The sequence below is a fragment of the Bufo gargarizans genome, chromosome 1 (assembly GCF_014858855.1).
Source record: "Bufo gargarizans isolate SCDJY-AF-19 chromosome 1, ASM1485885v1, whole genome shotgun sequence".
In the NCBI taxonomy this organism is placed as follows: Eukaryota; Metazoa; Chordata; class Amphibia; order Anura; family Bufonidae; genus Bufo; species Bufo gargarizans.
The window spans coordinates 359,979,979-359,995,253 of record NC_058080.1 but is presented as its reverse complement, the minus strand read 5'-3'; the positions used below and the strand labels follow the sequence as shown (position 1 = coordinate 359,995,253).

Here is a 15,275-nt window from a genome sequence, read left to right as displayed (position 1 = left end):
GCAGCAGAGCCACACGCTGCATAAGAAATCTGCAGCAGAGCCACACGCTGCATAAGAAATCTGCAGCAGAGCCACACGCTGCATAAGAAATCTGCAGCAGAGCCACACGCTGCATAAGAAATCTGCTGCAGAATTTGACAGCAAACCTGTCACCAGCGACCCCCCTATCAAACGGTTTGCATAGACACATAGCTGTAGTTCACCTGACAAACACTTTTCTTTTGTTGATCCAAGACTCCTGAGTTATACAGTACTTTGGTGCAATGAGGGCATCACCTGTGCTCCGGTTGCACCTAAGCTCCGCTCCTTTCTTTGGCTAGCCCCTCTCTGGCTGCTTTGATTGACAGGTCAAGGCAGTGAAAAAGCAGCGAGGGAGGCACTGGTCACAGAAATGAGGGGAGCTTGGGTGCAACAAGAGCAATGGTTATGTCCGCATTGCACCAAAGGCCTAGTTTGCATATTAATTAAAAAAAATATCATTTGTGAACAGAACCTCAGAACAACAAAAGAAAAACTGAATTTTTATCCGCTGAACCACAGCTATGTGTCTATGCAAACAGTTTATAGGGAGGTCGCTGGGGACAGATTCCATTTAAATTCCAAAAATGTCAATTTCCAACCCAGATAAGATGAAATCCACAGTAAATCTGCTGAGAAAATTCCACTTGTGGCATAGATGCTGCTGATTGAAAGACTGCAGCATTTTACACTGGCAGCAAAGTGGATAAGAGTTACCCCAGGGGTGCACAACCTTTGACCTGGGGCCATTCTGTGCGGGGCCCCTACAGGCATACTACTTTGTCGGGTAGCTGCTCACGTGTTTTCCATGTCAGAGAGAAGAGTGGAAGCAGGGACGGGTAACGCTATGTGGTGGCCACCTCTGAGACGGACATACTATCAGAATGGAGATCTTCTCTGTGCCCTGCAGATTATGGGAGGGTTATTTCAGCAACTCATGTAGACTTCAATGGGGAGCATCCCATGCCATGCGGGTGATGGGGACCCTATTCTCCCAATAGGTGGGAGCTGTGCAGGTGGAACCCCCCATCTATCCAACATTCATGGCATGTGCTTCTGTTATGTCATTAACGTCTAAGATGGTGGCAGCCCTTTCATTTTTAGCGCATCTGACAATGTGGCCCTCAGACATGAAAAGGATACACATATCTTGTCCACGGCTCTCTCTAGCACGTCAGTTTATCCTGTGGATTTTACCCTTTTCAATGGGCAGCGAGAAACCTGCAGCCAAATCACTTTTGGAAGTTCTGCCATTTTTGCCCATATCACAAGCCACAGTTATTTCTTTCCAATACTATTCCGCCCTATCCTTGCCCGAAAAATGCGGACCACCAAGCCATTAAAGTCAATGGATCTGAAAAAAAAAATAAAAAATGCAGACTGCTCACGGACCACTACTGTATTTTGTGGACCGCGGTGGTGTGCATGAGGTAGGATGACTTTACAAATGGTGCTCGAATCACATTTTGCCAGGCGGACTGGGTCCTTTGGAAGGAGATCCGCTGTGACTAATAGGTGTCCAGGACGGGGGACCCTCCACTCCCTACAAATTGCTTAGCCAGTACTCTACAATGTGCACATGCTATTCAGTTTTAGGCTCTGTTCACACAAGCTCCATAAGGCTATGTTCACACAGCAGAAAGATCACCACCATGGACTAACCATCTGCAATGCTGCGGATCGGCACAAGGATCAGCCCCATTGTCCTCCAACAGGTCTAATGGAACCAAGACATTTCAGAAGGCTCATTATGTGCATGGGATGTGATGAACTAAGCATATATTACCATTAGTCACAGAGGGGGTACTGATCTTACAGGGTCCTTAGGACTGGCGATGGGACATAACACCAGCATATATTACCATCAGTCACAGAGGGGGTACTGATCTTACAGGGTCCTCAGGACTGGCGATGGGACATAACGCCAGCATATATTACCATCAGTCACAGAGGGGGTACTGATCTTACAGGGTCCTCAGGACTGGCGATGGGACATAACGCCAGCATATATTACCATCAGTCACAGAGGGGGTACTGATCTTACAGGGTCCTTAGGACTGGCGATGGGACATAACACCAGCATATATTACCATCAGTCACAGGGGGGTACTGATCTTACGGGGTCCTCAGGAATGGAGATGGGACATAACACCAGCATATATTACCATCAGTCACAGGGGGGTACTGATCTTACGGGGTCCTCAGGACTGGCGATGGGACATAACGCCAGCATATATTACCATCAGTCACAGAGGGGGTACTGATCTTACGGGGTCCTCAGGACTGGAGATGGTAATATATGCTGGTGTTATGTCCCATCAGTCACAGAGGGGGTACTGATCTTACAGGGTCCTCAGGACTGGAGATGGGACATAACGCCAGCATATATTACCATTAGTCGCGGGGGGGTACTGATCTTACGGGGTCCTCAGGACTGGAGATGGGACATAACACCAGCAAATATTACCATCAGTCACAGGGGGGTACTGATCTTACGGGGTCCTCAGGACTGGCGATAGGACATAACGCCAGCATATATTACCATCAGTCACAGAGGGGGTACTTATCTTATGGGGTCCTCAGGACTGGCGATGGGACATAACACCAGCATATATTACCATCAGTCACAGGGGGGTACTGATCTTACAGTGTCCTCAGAACTGGCGATGGGACATAACGCCAGCATATATTACCATCAGTCACAGGGGGGTACTGATCTTACAGGGTCCTCAGGACTGGCGATGGGACATAACGCCAGCATATATTACCATCAGTCACAGGGGGGTACTGATCTTACGGGGTCCTCAGGACTGGCGATGGGACATAATGCCAGCATATATTACCATCAGTCACAGGGGGGGGTACTGATCTTACAGGGTCCTCAGGACTGGCGATGGGACATAACACCAGCATATATTACCATCAGTCACAGGGGGGTACTGATCTTACGGGGTCCTCAGGACTGGCGATGGGACATAACGCCAGCATATATTACCATCAGTCACAGAGGGGGTACTGATCTTACGGGGTCCTCAGGACTGGAGATGGTAATATATGCTGGTGTTATGTCCCATCAGTCACAGAGTGGGTACTGATCTTACAGGGTCCTCAGGACTGGAGATGGGACATAACGCCAGCATATATTACCATTAGTCGCGGGGGGGAACTGATCTTACGGGGTCCTCAGGACTGGAGATGGGACATAACACCAGCAAATATTACCATCAGTCACAGGGGGGTACTGATCTTACGGGGTCCTCAGGACTGGCGATAGGACATAACGCCAGCATATATTACCATCAGTCACAGAGGGGGTACTTATCTTATGGGGTCCTCAGGACTGGCGATGGGACATAACACCAGCATATATTACCATCAGTCAAGGGGGGTACTGATCTTACGGGGTCCTCAGTCAGGACTGGCGATGGGACATAACGCCAGCATATATTACCATCAGTCACAGGGGGGGTACTGATCTTACGGGGTCCTCAGGACTGGCGATGGGACATAACACCAGCATATATTACCATCAGTCACAGAGGGGGTACTGATCTCACGGGGTCCTCAGGACTGGCGATGGGACATAACGCCAGCATATATTACCATCAGTCACAGGGGGGGTACTGATCTTACGGGGTCCTCAGGACTGGCGATGGGACATAACACCAGCATATATTACCATCAGTCACAGGGGGGTACTGATCTTACGGGGTCCTCAGGACTGGCGATGGGACATAATGCCAGCATATATTACCATCAGTCACAGGGGGGTACTGATCTTACGGGGTCCTCAGGACTGGCGATGGGACATAATGCCAGCATATATTACCATCAGTCACAGGGGGGTACTGATCTTACGGGGTCCTCAGGACTGGCGATGGGACATAGAGCCATGCTCATCCCATATCTTCTGGACTGGCTGATAAGGTAAGTTAGAACAGGCTCCTGATGTGGGACCTATCTGCCCTCCAGGACTGAGGGCCCCATAAGCACGTCATAGCAGGTGCAGAGGGAATGTGAGGAATGGCCATGTCACAGGGCGGAGCTGCAGGTGAGCCCGGCAGGTGCACTGCCAATACAGACCTCCGCGTACTCACCCTCAGCGATCACCCGCTTCACACGCAGCTTCATCTCCCCCAGCTCCACAGTCTGCCCCACAAAATCATTCTGGTCTCTGCCCGCGGCTCCCGAAGAGCCGGGCCCGGCCAGGAAATCAAGCGCGGACTGCAGGAGAGACATGCCCGCGACAGCGGGACGAGCACACGACAGCGGGCAGTCACAGGACGCTAACCCCAGGTAGGCAGATGTCAGTGCCCGGCTGTCTCTCAGTGCCCAACTTCCGGCCTCTGCCCTGCTTCCGCATCAGTGACGTCACCTGACGCCTGAGTCCCCACTCCCCGCCTCCTTTCCGGTACAACTGGTAGGCAGTGGGGCGATGACGTGTACGGGCGGCTGGATAGCACCTGCGTGGGGTGGGGCCCTGCACAGGTCAGGCCACAGAAGGGGTAGAAAGTGATTTGTTTCATGCCAAATGTATTAAGAAATCAAAACGCCGATTAAACATATAAAAATACAATTGGTCAAAAATACAAAATTGAAGAGATTGTCCCACTTCAACAAATGGCATTTATCATGTACAGAAAGTTAAGACACAGGCTTGTTTCACATCTGCGTTAAGGAACAGCCTGCCGGACGCAACCGGAATTCTGTCTGCATCTGGCGGTATTTGTCCGACTGCTCCTTGGGATATTTGCCGGGGTGCGGCCAGATCTACGCCATTCCCATTATAGTGAATAGGGCTGGACGGAATTTCGGCAGCGTACTGTTGCACCCAGGAGGGACAGCCTGACAATCCGCTTAAAAGCAGATGTGAAACAGGCCTTACTAATGTATTGCATACCCCCCAACCGTCCCGGATCCAGCAGGCCAGTCCCGGATTTCAGTGGCTGTCCCGCAGCCCCGGAACGGCTGAGATATGTCCTGCTCTTAGCGGACTGTACTGGTGAAGCAGGATCTGTCCGCTCCCTACCTCACCATTCCTCTCAGCAGCTGGCGCTCCCCAGCAGCACTATGATGCAGTCATACATTGCGCTGCTGGTCTGTGTAGGGGGAGAGGGCTCAGCCTGTGGACTCCTCCTACGGTAGCTGAGCTGTGATCATCGGAGGAGCCAGGTGAGTATTTCCTCTTTGTTTTTTTTAGTTCCTGTGAAGGGGACACATATCTTGGCATAACTACTGTTAAGGGGGCACATCTTGGCTTAACTATTGTGAAGGGGGCACATATTGGCTTAACTACTATGAAGGGTCACATATCTTGAGATATCTACTCTAAGGGGGCACATATTTTGGCATAACTACTGCGAGGAGGCACATTTTGGCATATCTACTATGAAGGGGGCAGATATCTTGGTATGACTACTGTGAGGGGGCACATATCTTGGTATGACTACTGTGAGGGGGCACATTTGGGCATCACTTCTATGAGGGGGCATATCTGGGAATAACGACTGTGAAGGGGGCACATGTGAGCATTACTACTGTGAAGGGGCAGAATGTGGACATAACTAATGTGAAGGGTGCGCAATGTGGGCATAACTACTGTAAGGGGCACACTGTGGGCATTACTACTGTGAAGGGGCACATATGGGCATAACTACTGTGAAGGGGACACAATTGTCACGGTCACTCCCAGGCTAGGTGTTAGAAGGTCGGAGAGGCTGTCTGCATGTGACGTCATCTGACAGCCTCTTTTAATTTCACTTTGTTGTTGATGGTAATGACCACACCTCTAGTTAGGTGCAGCATAGGGGTCATTACTATTTAGGTCTGGCTACTCCCTTCACCCCTTGCGGTGTATAGCTTCATTTGCAAGTGGAAGAGCTGGTGTGTGTTGTCTCCTCTGGTGTTCCTGCTCTTTCTTCTACTTCAGGAGTTGTGTCTCATTCCTTTGTATTTGTTTTGTGTTGTTTCCCCTGCCTTCTGGTATCTGGTCTGAGTCAAGACCCCTGTTCCTTCTGCTTAAGGAACGGGTCGTCTTTGGGCCCTAGCACTACCTCAGGGTAAGTCAGGCTTTAGGTTCCAGTGAATGAACGGTTCTACCACTGTCACAAGGGTATCGAGAACCACGCCTGACTCCGTTATACCCGGGGTCAGGAAGTCGCAGCGGTTGGCTGCACGCTCTATTTAAGATAGGGCTGTTTTCCTTATGGTAGCTTTCTGAGTTTGCTTTGCAAACCCTTTTGGCTCACTCAGGGATCCGTAGCTCCTTCTCCTCAGCTGTTCCTTGTCCAGCACTCCCAAACCTCCTTATATTCCCCTCTCACACTTCTCTGGTTGTCAGAGAACGCAGCAACACAGCTCCAGTGGGTCAGGATAGATGTCCAGACAGGAAGCTCTATCTCTGGCAACCAGAGAAGTGTGAGAGGGGAATATAAGGAGGTTTGGGAGTGCTGGACAAGGAACAGCTGAGGAGAAGGAGCTACGGATCCCTGAGTGAGCCAAAAGGGTTTGCAAAGCAAACTCAGAAAGCTACCATAAGGAAAACAGCCCTATCTTAAATAGAGCGTGCAGCCAACCGCTGCGACTTCCTGACCCCGGGTATAACGGAGTCAGGCGTGGTTCTCGATACCCTCGTGACAACCACTGAGGTCCGTTCATTCGGTTAGCATTCAGGGCTAGGGTTAGGATTCATTAGGTGGTGACCTTCCCCCCCCCCCCCTCCTCTTGTGTTTGGTGTGGTGTCCCCTCCCATCCCACACCTCGTTGTGACAACAATGTGGACATTACTACTGTATGCTGGCACAAAGGGGGAATAATTACTATGTGGGGGCATTAAAGGGACTGGCTGTGTATAGTTATGCTTTGGGCAAAGTTAGAGACAGGGCCTAGTATTAAAAAAAAAAAATTGCTACCTGTGCTGCACATATTGTGCCTCTTTACAATTTTCTAAAGTTGGGGGGTATATATTGTGATTGTCCATATTGCTTCCTTTGCTTGTGGGATTCATTTTTCCATCACATTGTACACTTCCATGGTTATGACCACCCTGCACACTCCAGGAAAAAGCCTCTGGACCGCTGAAGGGCACATAGGCCGATGCTTTTTCCTATAGTGTGCTAGCACGACCACCGCTGCTGGATTGTAGTGGAGGCCTGGAAACAAGCAGTGGATTATGGGAGAAAAAATGAATGAAGCCAGCAAAGGAAGCAATATGGAGAATCACAATACATTAGTAAGTGCCTTGTATTAACTATCCCTACATCATAAATGCCACTTACTGAAATTACACAACCCCCTTTAACCCTCACCGTGGCCCTTAATCAAACCTAACCACTAGGGTTATGTCTGATACTGGGCCACATGACGATTTTTAGTTTTTGTATTACTAATTTGATTCACTTCTAACTTTTAAAATGATTTAATGGTTTAGATCATAGATGGTACAAGTAGATATAAAAGAAATTAACCAAATCCAACAATACTTTGAAATAAATAATGCCAATAAATCGTATTGATTAAAGAGAAGCTGTCACCACAAAATGCAGCGTGTTAGAGAGAAGGAGAAGCTGAGCAGTTATGTGGGGAAAGATTCAGTATAACCTGTAGTTTATACATTTCTATCTCAGCTTTTTCTACTTTCTGTGAATAGCTATTGGTACAGGAGGGAGGTGTTATCAGTGACTGACAGCACTAGGGCTACACAACCACATTTATTGTAATCATAGTCTGTGGCACGGGTGCCAGACTGCACCCCGACGTACGTTTCGCCCAGCTTCTTCCTGGGGGAATGTCATATCTCCATTTCCCCTCATTTTATACCTCAAATAACCAATCATATCAGAAAATTCCCGCTTGCCTCATTCAGATGGCGTTCAGGAACGGGCATATTCTTGCTAGATATCACCTAATCACTAATCCTTTTCCAAATAGTCAGACTGAGGCAGGCGGGAATGATTAATGGCCATATTGGAGTTCAGGTATTATGGGGACATATCATTTGTAAGCACATGTGTATTTTCTGATGTGATTGGTTATGTGCGGTATAAAAATGAGGGGAAATGGAGATATGACATACCCCCAGGAAGAAGCTGGGCGAAACGTACATCGGGGTGCAGTCATCTCCCAAGGGTCAGAGTAGTGCCCGTTAGGTATGTATATTTTATGACAATATTGGATTATGTACTTTTGTGATTTTGGTACTTATGGTGCTCATTAGGGCTAATCCCTAAAGATACAAGGTTGGATGCTGATTGGCACCAGAGATAGTAATATTGCATGTACATTATCGGACCCTGGGTGATATGTTGTTCCATACGCTGCTTATACATGTTTTTTATTGCAATTTGATTTCTATGTTTAAATAAAGATGAGATTATATATGACGTGCTGTCCTGCTCTTGGGGTTTTTTGCATCATTGAATTGTTCTTCATTCTATTTGTAGAATTGTGGACATTTTGTGTATTTCTAAAGCTCAGCTACATCAAGTTTGTTTCAGCTCTGCTTAATCACTGCCCAGCTTTAAATAGATACTGCGCCTGCTTGTTTCTTCTGGATTCTGCTTAATTCTTGGACTGTGGTCATACCTGCTTGGCAGTTGCTGTTGCATCCACCTAAGGTCTCTTGCCCATGACCGTATGCCCGCTGAGCAAGACATATGTCCTGGAGCGCCATACATGATGCGCACAGCATCATAGGTTGCTATGATGCTGTGCGCATCGGGCCGCCCGAGGGACTATTGTCCCGCACTCATATGATATTATGAGTGCAGGACAATAGCCCCGCGGGCGGCCTGATGCACACAGCATCATAGCAACCTATGATGTTGTGCGCACGATGTATGCCGCTCTGGGACATATGGACATACAGACGTGGACAAAATTGTTGGTACCCTTTGGTCAATGAAAGAAAAAGTCACAATGGTCACAGAAATAACTTTAATCTGACAAAAGTAATAATAAATTAAAATTCTATAAATGTTAACCAATGAAAGTCAGACATTGTTTTTCAACCATGCTTCAACAGAATTATGTAAAAAAATAAACTCATGAAACAGGCATGGACAAAAATGATGGTACCCCTAACTTAATATTTTGTTGCGCAACCTTTTGAGGCAATCACTGCAATCAAACGCTTCCTGTAACTGTCAATGAGACATCTGCACCTCTCAGCAGGTATTTTGGCCCACTCCTCATGAGCAAACTGCTCCAGTTGTGTCCGGTTTGAAGGGTGCCTTTTCCAGACTGCATGTTTCAGCTCCTTCCAAAGATGCTCAATAGGATTGAGGTCAGGGCTCATAGAAGGCCACTTTAGAATAGTCCAATTTTTTCCTCTTAGCCATTCTTGGGTGTTTTTAGCGGTGTGTTTTGGGTCATTGTCCTGTTGCAAGACCCATGACCTGCGACTGAGACCAAGCTTTCTGACACTGGCTAGTACATTTCTCTCTAGAATTCCTTGATAGTCTTGAGATTTCATTGTACCCTGCACAGATTCAAGACACCCTGTGCCAGACGCAGCAAAGCAGCCCCAGAACATAACAGAGCCTCCTCCATGTTTCACAGTAGGGACAGTGTTCTTTTCTTGATATGCTTCATTTTTTCGTCTGTGAACATACAGCTGATGTGCCTTGGCAAAAACTTCGATTTTTGTCTCATCTGTCCACAGGACATTCTCCCAGAAGCTTTGTGGCTTGTCAACATGTAGTTTGGCATATTCCAGTCTTGCTTTTTTATGATTCGTTTTCAACAATGGTGTCCTCCTTGGTCGTCTCCCATGTAGTCCACTTTGGCTCAAACAACGACGGATGGTGCGATCTGACACTGATGTTCCTTGAGCATGAAGTTCACCTTGAATCTCTTTAGAAGTCTTTCTAGGCTCTTTTGTTACCATTCGGATTATCCGTCTCTTAGATTTGTCATCAATTTTCCTCCTGCGGCCACGTCCAGGGAGGTTGGCTACAGTCCCATGGATCTTAAACTTATGAATAATATGTGCAACTGTACTCACAGGAACATCTAGTTGCTTGGAGATGGTCTTATAGCCTTTACCTTTAACATGCTTGTCTATAATTTTCTTTCTGATCTCTTGAGACAGCTCTTTCCTTTGCTTCCTCTGGTCCATGTCGAGTGTGGTACACACCATATCACCAAACAACACAGTGATTACCTGGAGCCATATATATAGGCCCAATGGCTGATTACAAGGTTGTAGACACCTGTGATGCTAATTAGTGGACACACCTTGAATTAACATGTCCCTTTGGTCACATTATGTTCTGTGTTTTCTAGGGGTACCATCATTTTTGTCCATGCCTGTTTCATGAGTTTATTTTTTTACATAATTCTGTTGAAGCATGGTTGAAAAACAATGTCTGACTTTCATTGGTTAACATTTATAGAATTTTAATTTATTATTACTTTTGTCAGATTAAAGTTATTTCTGTGACCATTGTGACTTTTTCTTTCATTGACCAAAGGGTACCAACAATTTTGTCCACGTCTGTATGGCTTGCTTACGGACCGTACATCTCGCAGGGCATACGGTTGTGGGCAAGAGGCCTAGTAAGGATCCACATTCTTGCCTAACAGTTGCTTATATCTGTACCTTCAGTTTGCAATAAAGTAACTTTGGAACCATAACCAAAACCAAAACAGCTGTTTGAGTGATCTTGAGTTAACAGTTTTCCAGCTTAATATGAGGTCTTCTAAAGTCTTTTTAAAGTTTTCATCTAGGGATGATTTCACACACAACCTTTTTTTGAGAAGAGATTTGTTAGCAACTAGGCTTTGTGTGCCTTTATCTTATGGGCAAATCATTTGTGAACCCAAAATCATCTCACTAAGGGCTCATGCACATGAACATATTTTCTTTCAGTGTCCGTTCTGTGTTTTTTTTGTTTTTGTTTTTGTTTTTGCGGACCATATGCAGAACTATTCATTTCAATGGGTCCACAAAAAAACCCACAAAGTTACTCCATGTGCATTCCGTTTCCATACGTCCATTCCGCAAAAAAATAGAACATGTCCTATTATTGTCTGCATTACAGACAAAGATAGGACTGTTCTATTCGGGGCCAGCTGTTCCGTTCCGCAAAATATGGAATGCACATGGACGTCATCCGTATTTTTTGCGGATCTATTTTTTGTGGACCACAAAATACATACGGTTGTGTACATGAGCCGTAAAGGCTGCTTTCACATTAGCTCTGTTATTTCTTATCAGACCATATTTTATTAGTAATCAATACAAAAATCCAAGTACAGCTACTGTGAGGGATACCACCCCTCGTGCCCGCTTGACGTCAACTGTCAAGCTCACGAGATGCGTTATGTCACTTGTTACCAAGACGTGACGTTGCGCCCTCCCGGAGGAGCACGAAAGGTCAGCTTGGTACAGTTTACACAGCCACCTCCTGTCCATGCGGGCATAAAGAGGCAACAAGCTGAGAGAGCCTGGTCACTGCCCCAGTGAAACAGCACTTTCTCAACCCGGGTATACTGCCACCAGCTTCTCGTTTGATATAAGCACGGTCCACTAACGGGATTATATAGGGTGAGAAACCAACCTGCGGTAGCTTATAACTAGGCTGACACACGGACGTGGGAATTTGTGATCGAGATACAAGATTAAATTATATATTTAATCGCCTTAAGGGTACACTAGATAACACACTATACACAAAGAATAGTGTCTGAGGTTACAAATACAGGTAGTATGGTACGAACAGGATTAAACAGAGTACAAGTCAGTTACTGGGTAGATAAATGTTCCTTTGGGTTATGATTAGTCCTTTGCTGTAGTCACATGGAGGGCAGTGATGTCAACTGGTTGCAGGTCCCTCTAAACACATGGCACATTGCTTGAAAAAGGCTTGCATTCGAGCCGAAACACGTGTCGCTCCCCTAGCGCTGTGTCTCCTCTATGCTTCAATAAAGCAACATTATATACAAGAAGTGAAGTGCCGGTCTTTTCCTTGGATATTCGATGCAGGTTATTCTCACCCTGGACGCGAGCACCACGATTCTTGAGGAAGGAGTGCCGACTGTTTAAACCTCTATTGTAAACACATGGCACGATGTGACCCTCCTTCAGAGAAAGACGCTGCCTGCCGGCTTGCATGGGCATTTAACCTGTAGCTGGTCCCTCTCCTCCCCGCCTCTGGGAAGGGTCCCCTCCTCCTCTTCTGGGCTGGCAGCCAAGGACCCACAAAACCCATTAGGGCCCATAGCTCCAGACCAGGAGGTCACAGGGAGATGGTTCCGGGACCAACACACCCGCCTGGGTTCCGGCTACAATGTCACGTGGGGAGTGGGGGAAACCGTATAATTAGAGCTGTTACTAAGCCCGAAAACGGGGATAGGGAGCAGGTCACCTCCTACAGCCACCCTAATCCTGACCCTGATCTCCTTTCCCCTCCTCACCTGTTATGTTGTTGGTGTGGTTTATGTTGGGGTTTAGTTGTTTATGTCATGTCTGGTGTTCCATGTCAGGTCAGTTTGGTGTTGTGATCTGCTTGGATGATTGATATTTTCCCCTGTCTGTTGTTACCTCCGAAAGTGGGTTCCATTGTTTTCCCAGAGGGGTGAACCTAAAAGATATTTGCAGTCTTGCCTGGAGCCACCTTGCATCGGTGTCCGCATGGGGGTCCAGGTTGTTTTGGTGTTTTTCCATCTTTGCTGCGGCAGGTAAGTGTTTGATGTTCTGGTGTGCTGTTGTTTCTCCAAGTGCTTACCTGCCGTTCAGTTGCTGCTGATTCTATCTTTTCCCTTCTGTTACTAGGCCGCTGGAGACTCCGGTTTGTCTGTTTCCTTGAGGAATCGGTTGTCTCCTATCCCTGACCTCTATGCAAGGGACCGTTAGGGTCAGTAGGATCCAGGTTCGAGTGTATGAGGCCTCCCACCTTTAGTGGGCGCTCATACGGTCAGGAGATCAGGGTCAGGATTATGGCGGCTGTAGGAGGTGACCTGCTCCCTATCCCTGTTTTCGGGCTTAGTAACAGCTCTAATTATACGGTGGGGGTTTCCCCCACTCCACACCGTGACATACAATTAGAGTCCAAGTATGGTACCGTTATTGGGTTTCTGTGGGGAGATATGTATATCTCCCTTCCCTGGCCTCCAACCACCACACTAAGACCACAGGCCTGTTCATCGTGGCCACAGGGACAGAAATATGTATCTGGTTTGTGCCTGTGATGGTCGGGCGATTTATAACTCCTTATAAATCACCGGTTCCATGCTGTCTGCTAGATTTGATTGAAATGGGGAATGGCTTAGACCTTATGCTAAGATATTCTTCCTGTCACATCATCCTGGTTCCTGGCCGACTGGATGAGGTGTGAATTCGTACTCATGTCGCCTCCTTGAAGCCAGTACCCCTGTGGAGTTCACTACCTCCGCTATCTGACAAGCAGAGGGTTGAAGTGAGAACTTATTTTGCATGTACACTGACAAAGGTGAATCAGATGAAAATCATGGCTGCCAGTAAATAATGATCCATATTCCTCACAGCTACTTTCACATATACGCTTTGCATTCCGGTTTTTAGATCCGCCAGAGGATCTAAAACCCGGGGAAAACTGCTTCCGTTTGTCCCTATTCATTGTCAATGGGGACAGAACTAACCAGATCTGGCACAAAAATAAATGTGAATCAATGGTGCCGGATCAGGTTTGTTCATTTTCAATTTAACACAATCGCATCTGAACGGAACGGATGCATCTGGATGTATTAAATCGAACTGAAACATTTTGCTCTGGTTTTGAGATCCTCTGCTGGATCTCAAAACCGGAATGCAAAACGCAGATATGAAAGTAGTATAATTCCAAAGGGTTCTCATACTTTCCCTTGGAACTGTAAGCACAGAAACAGGAAAAGGCTGTGTCCACCACTCCCAAATACAAGGACCTCTGGCACACATAGTCTTCGGCTCACACTGCACCTGATAAACTGTTAAAACATGCAGGTAAGTGACACTCCACTGTAATCGGCCTGCGTGCACTACTTTGCGCTGTCCTCAGATAGCACAGAATAAACCTGGTGACAGATTAACTTTAAATAGGCACTTATGTCTATCTGATCTCTATTGTCCTAAATAGCAAAAATATACATTGCTTTATTTTACAAAAATGCTGTTTGACCCTACATTCACATCTGCATTGTGAAATCCAGCAGAGGAACAGCCTGCCAGAGTTCATGGTGTTCGGCATAGCTGGATAATGCCTTGAACCTCCAGATACCCATTGACTACAATGGGATGTTACAGCTTCCATTGCAATGAATGGTAACTGTATAAATTCCTATGCCACTTGTGGTGGCTTCAGCCAGACGGGTTTATAATACACTGTCTGGAAAGTCCCATATACATAGAGCATATCAATTTATGTATGCCAGTTGTGCGGTATAAATACATTGAGAAATGTGATATTCAGAACGAGCACCATATTTGTAAAGCACCTGTTCCAATTTTTCTGACATATAAGAATAAAGTGGGTGAGGTGGTGGGTGATTTTTTTTTTTTTTTTATTACAATTTTATTAAATTCAATGTTTTAATAAAAATGTATTGTTTTTAATAATAAAATAAAAAAATCATACATTTATCAAAACCCTGGGACCTCGCTCTTTCCACATTGCCTGAGAGTGTTTGATGTACGCATACTAGAAAGCTAGGGGGAGCATGGGGCCCTATGAGATCTCTGTACGGCCCTGGCACCGTGGCTTTTATCCTATGGTTTCTTCTCTGGATATAATAGTATAGATACAGACATGTTTTGGACTTTACATATGGGATCTTTTGCTGGATACATAAATTGGTTGGCAACTCAACTGGAAAAATCACACTGTTAATAAGAAAGATTATGTAGGATACACAGGGTTCCTGAGTGCCAGGTCTCTCTAGAGAGGTGGGTCAGTGAGCACTATGGGCACTAAGGCCAGACAAACTTCAGAGCTGTGGACATGCCGCCAGAACTCCAGTGAACTCCAAGCAAGGGTACTGAAGGAACAGGACTCTCAGACTAAAATTAGTTATTTAAAAAAAATATATAAACATCATAGGCATCACCTTTTCCAAAAATATTTTTCCAATACGGCGAATGGTGTAACGGAAAAAAGGGTCAAAATGGCCAATTTGCCATTTTTTTTCATTGTTTCTTTTACCCAAAGAAATGTAATAAAATGCGATTAAAAAGTCACACACACTCCAAAATGGTATCAATAAAAACTACAAATTGTCCCTAAAAAAAATGAGCCCCCACACAG

General features: G+C 46.2%; 1 protein-coding gene across 1 annotated transcript in view; it reads right to left on the bottom strand.

The window, feature by feature from the left end:
• Positions 1-4,393, bottom strand: part of GAK (cyclin G associated kinase) — a 102,055-nt gene extending 97,662 nt beyond the window's left edge. The window contains exon 1 of the mRNA XM_044269079.1: positions 4,116-4,393. Within this exon, the coding sequence (XP_044125014.1) occupies positions 4,116-4,257 (142 nt within the window). The 5' untranslated portion in view covers positions 4,258-4,393. The remainder of the gene's footprint in view (positions 1-4,115) is intronic.
• Between the last annotated feature and the right edge of the window lie 10,882 nt (positions 4,394-15,275).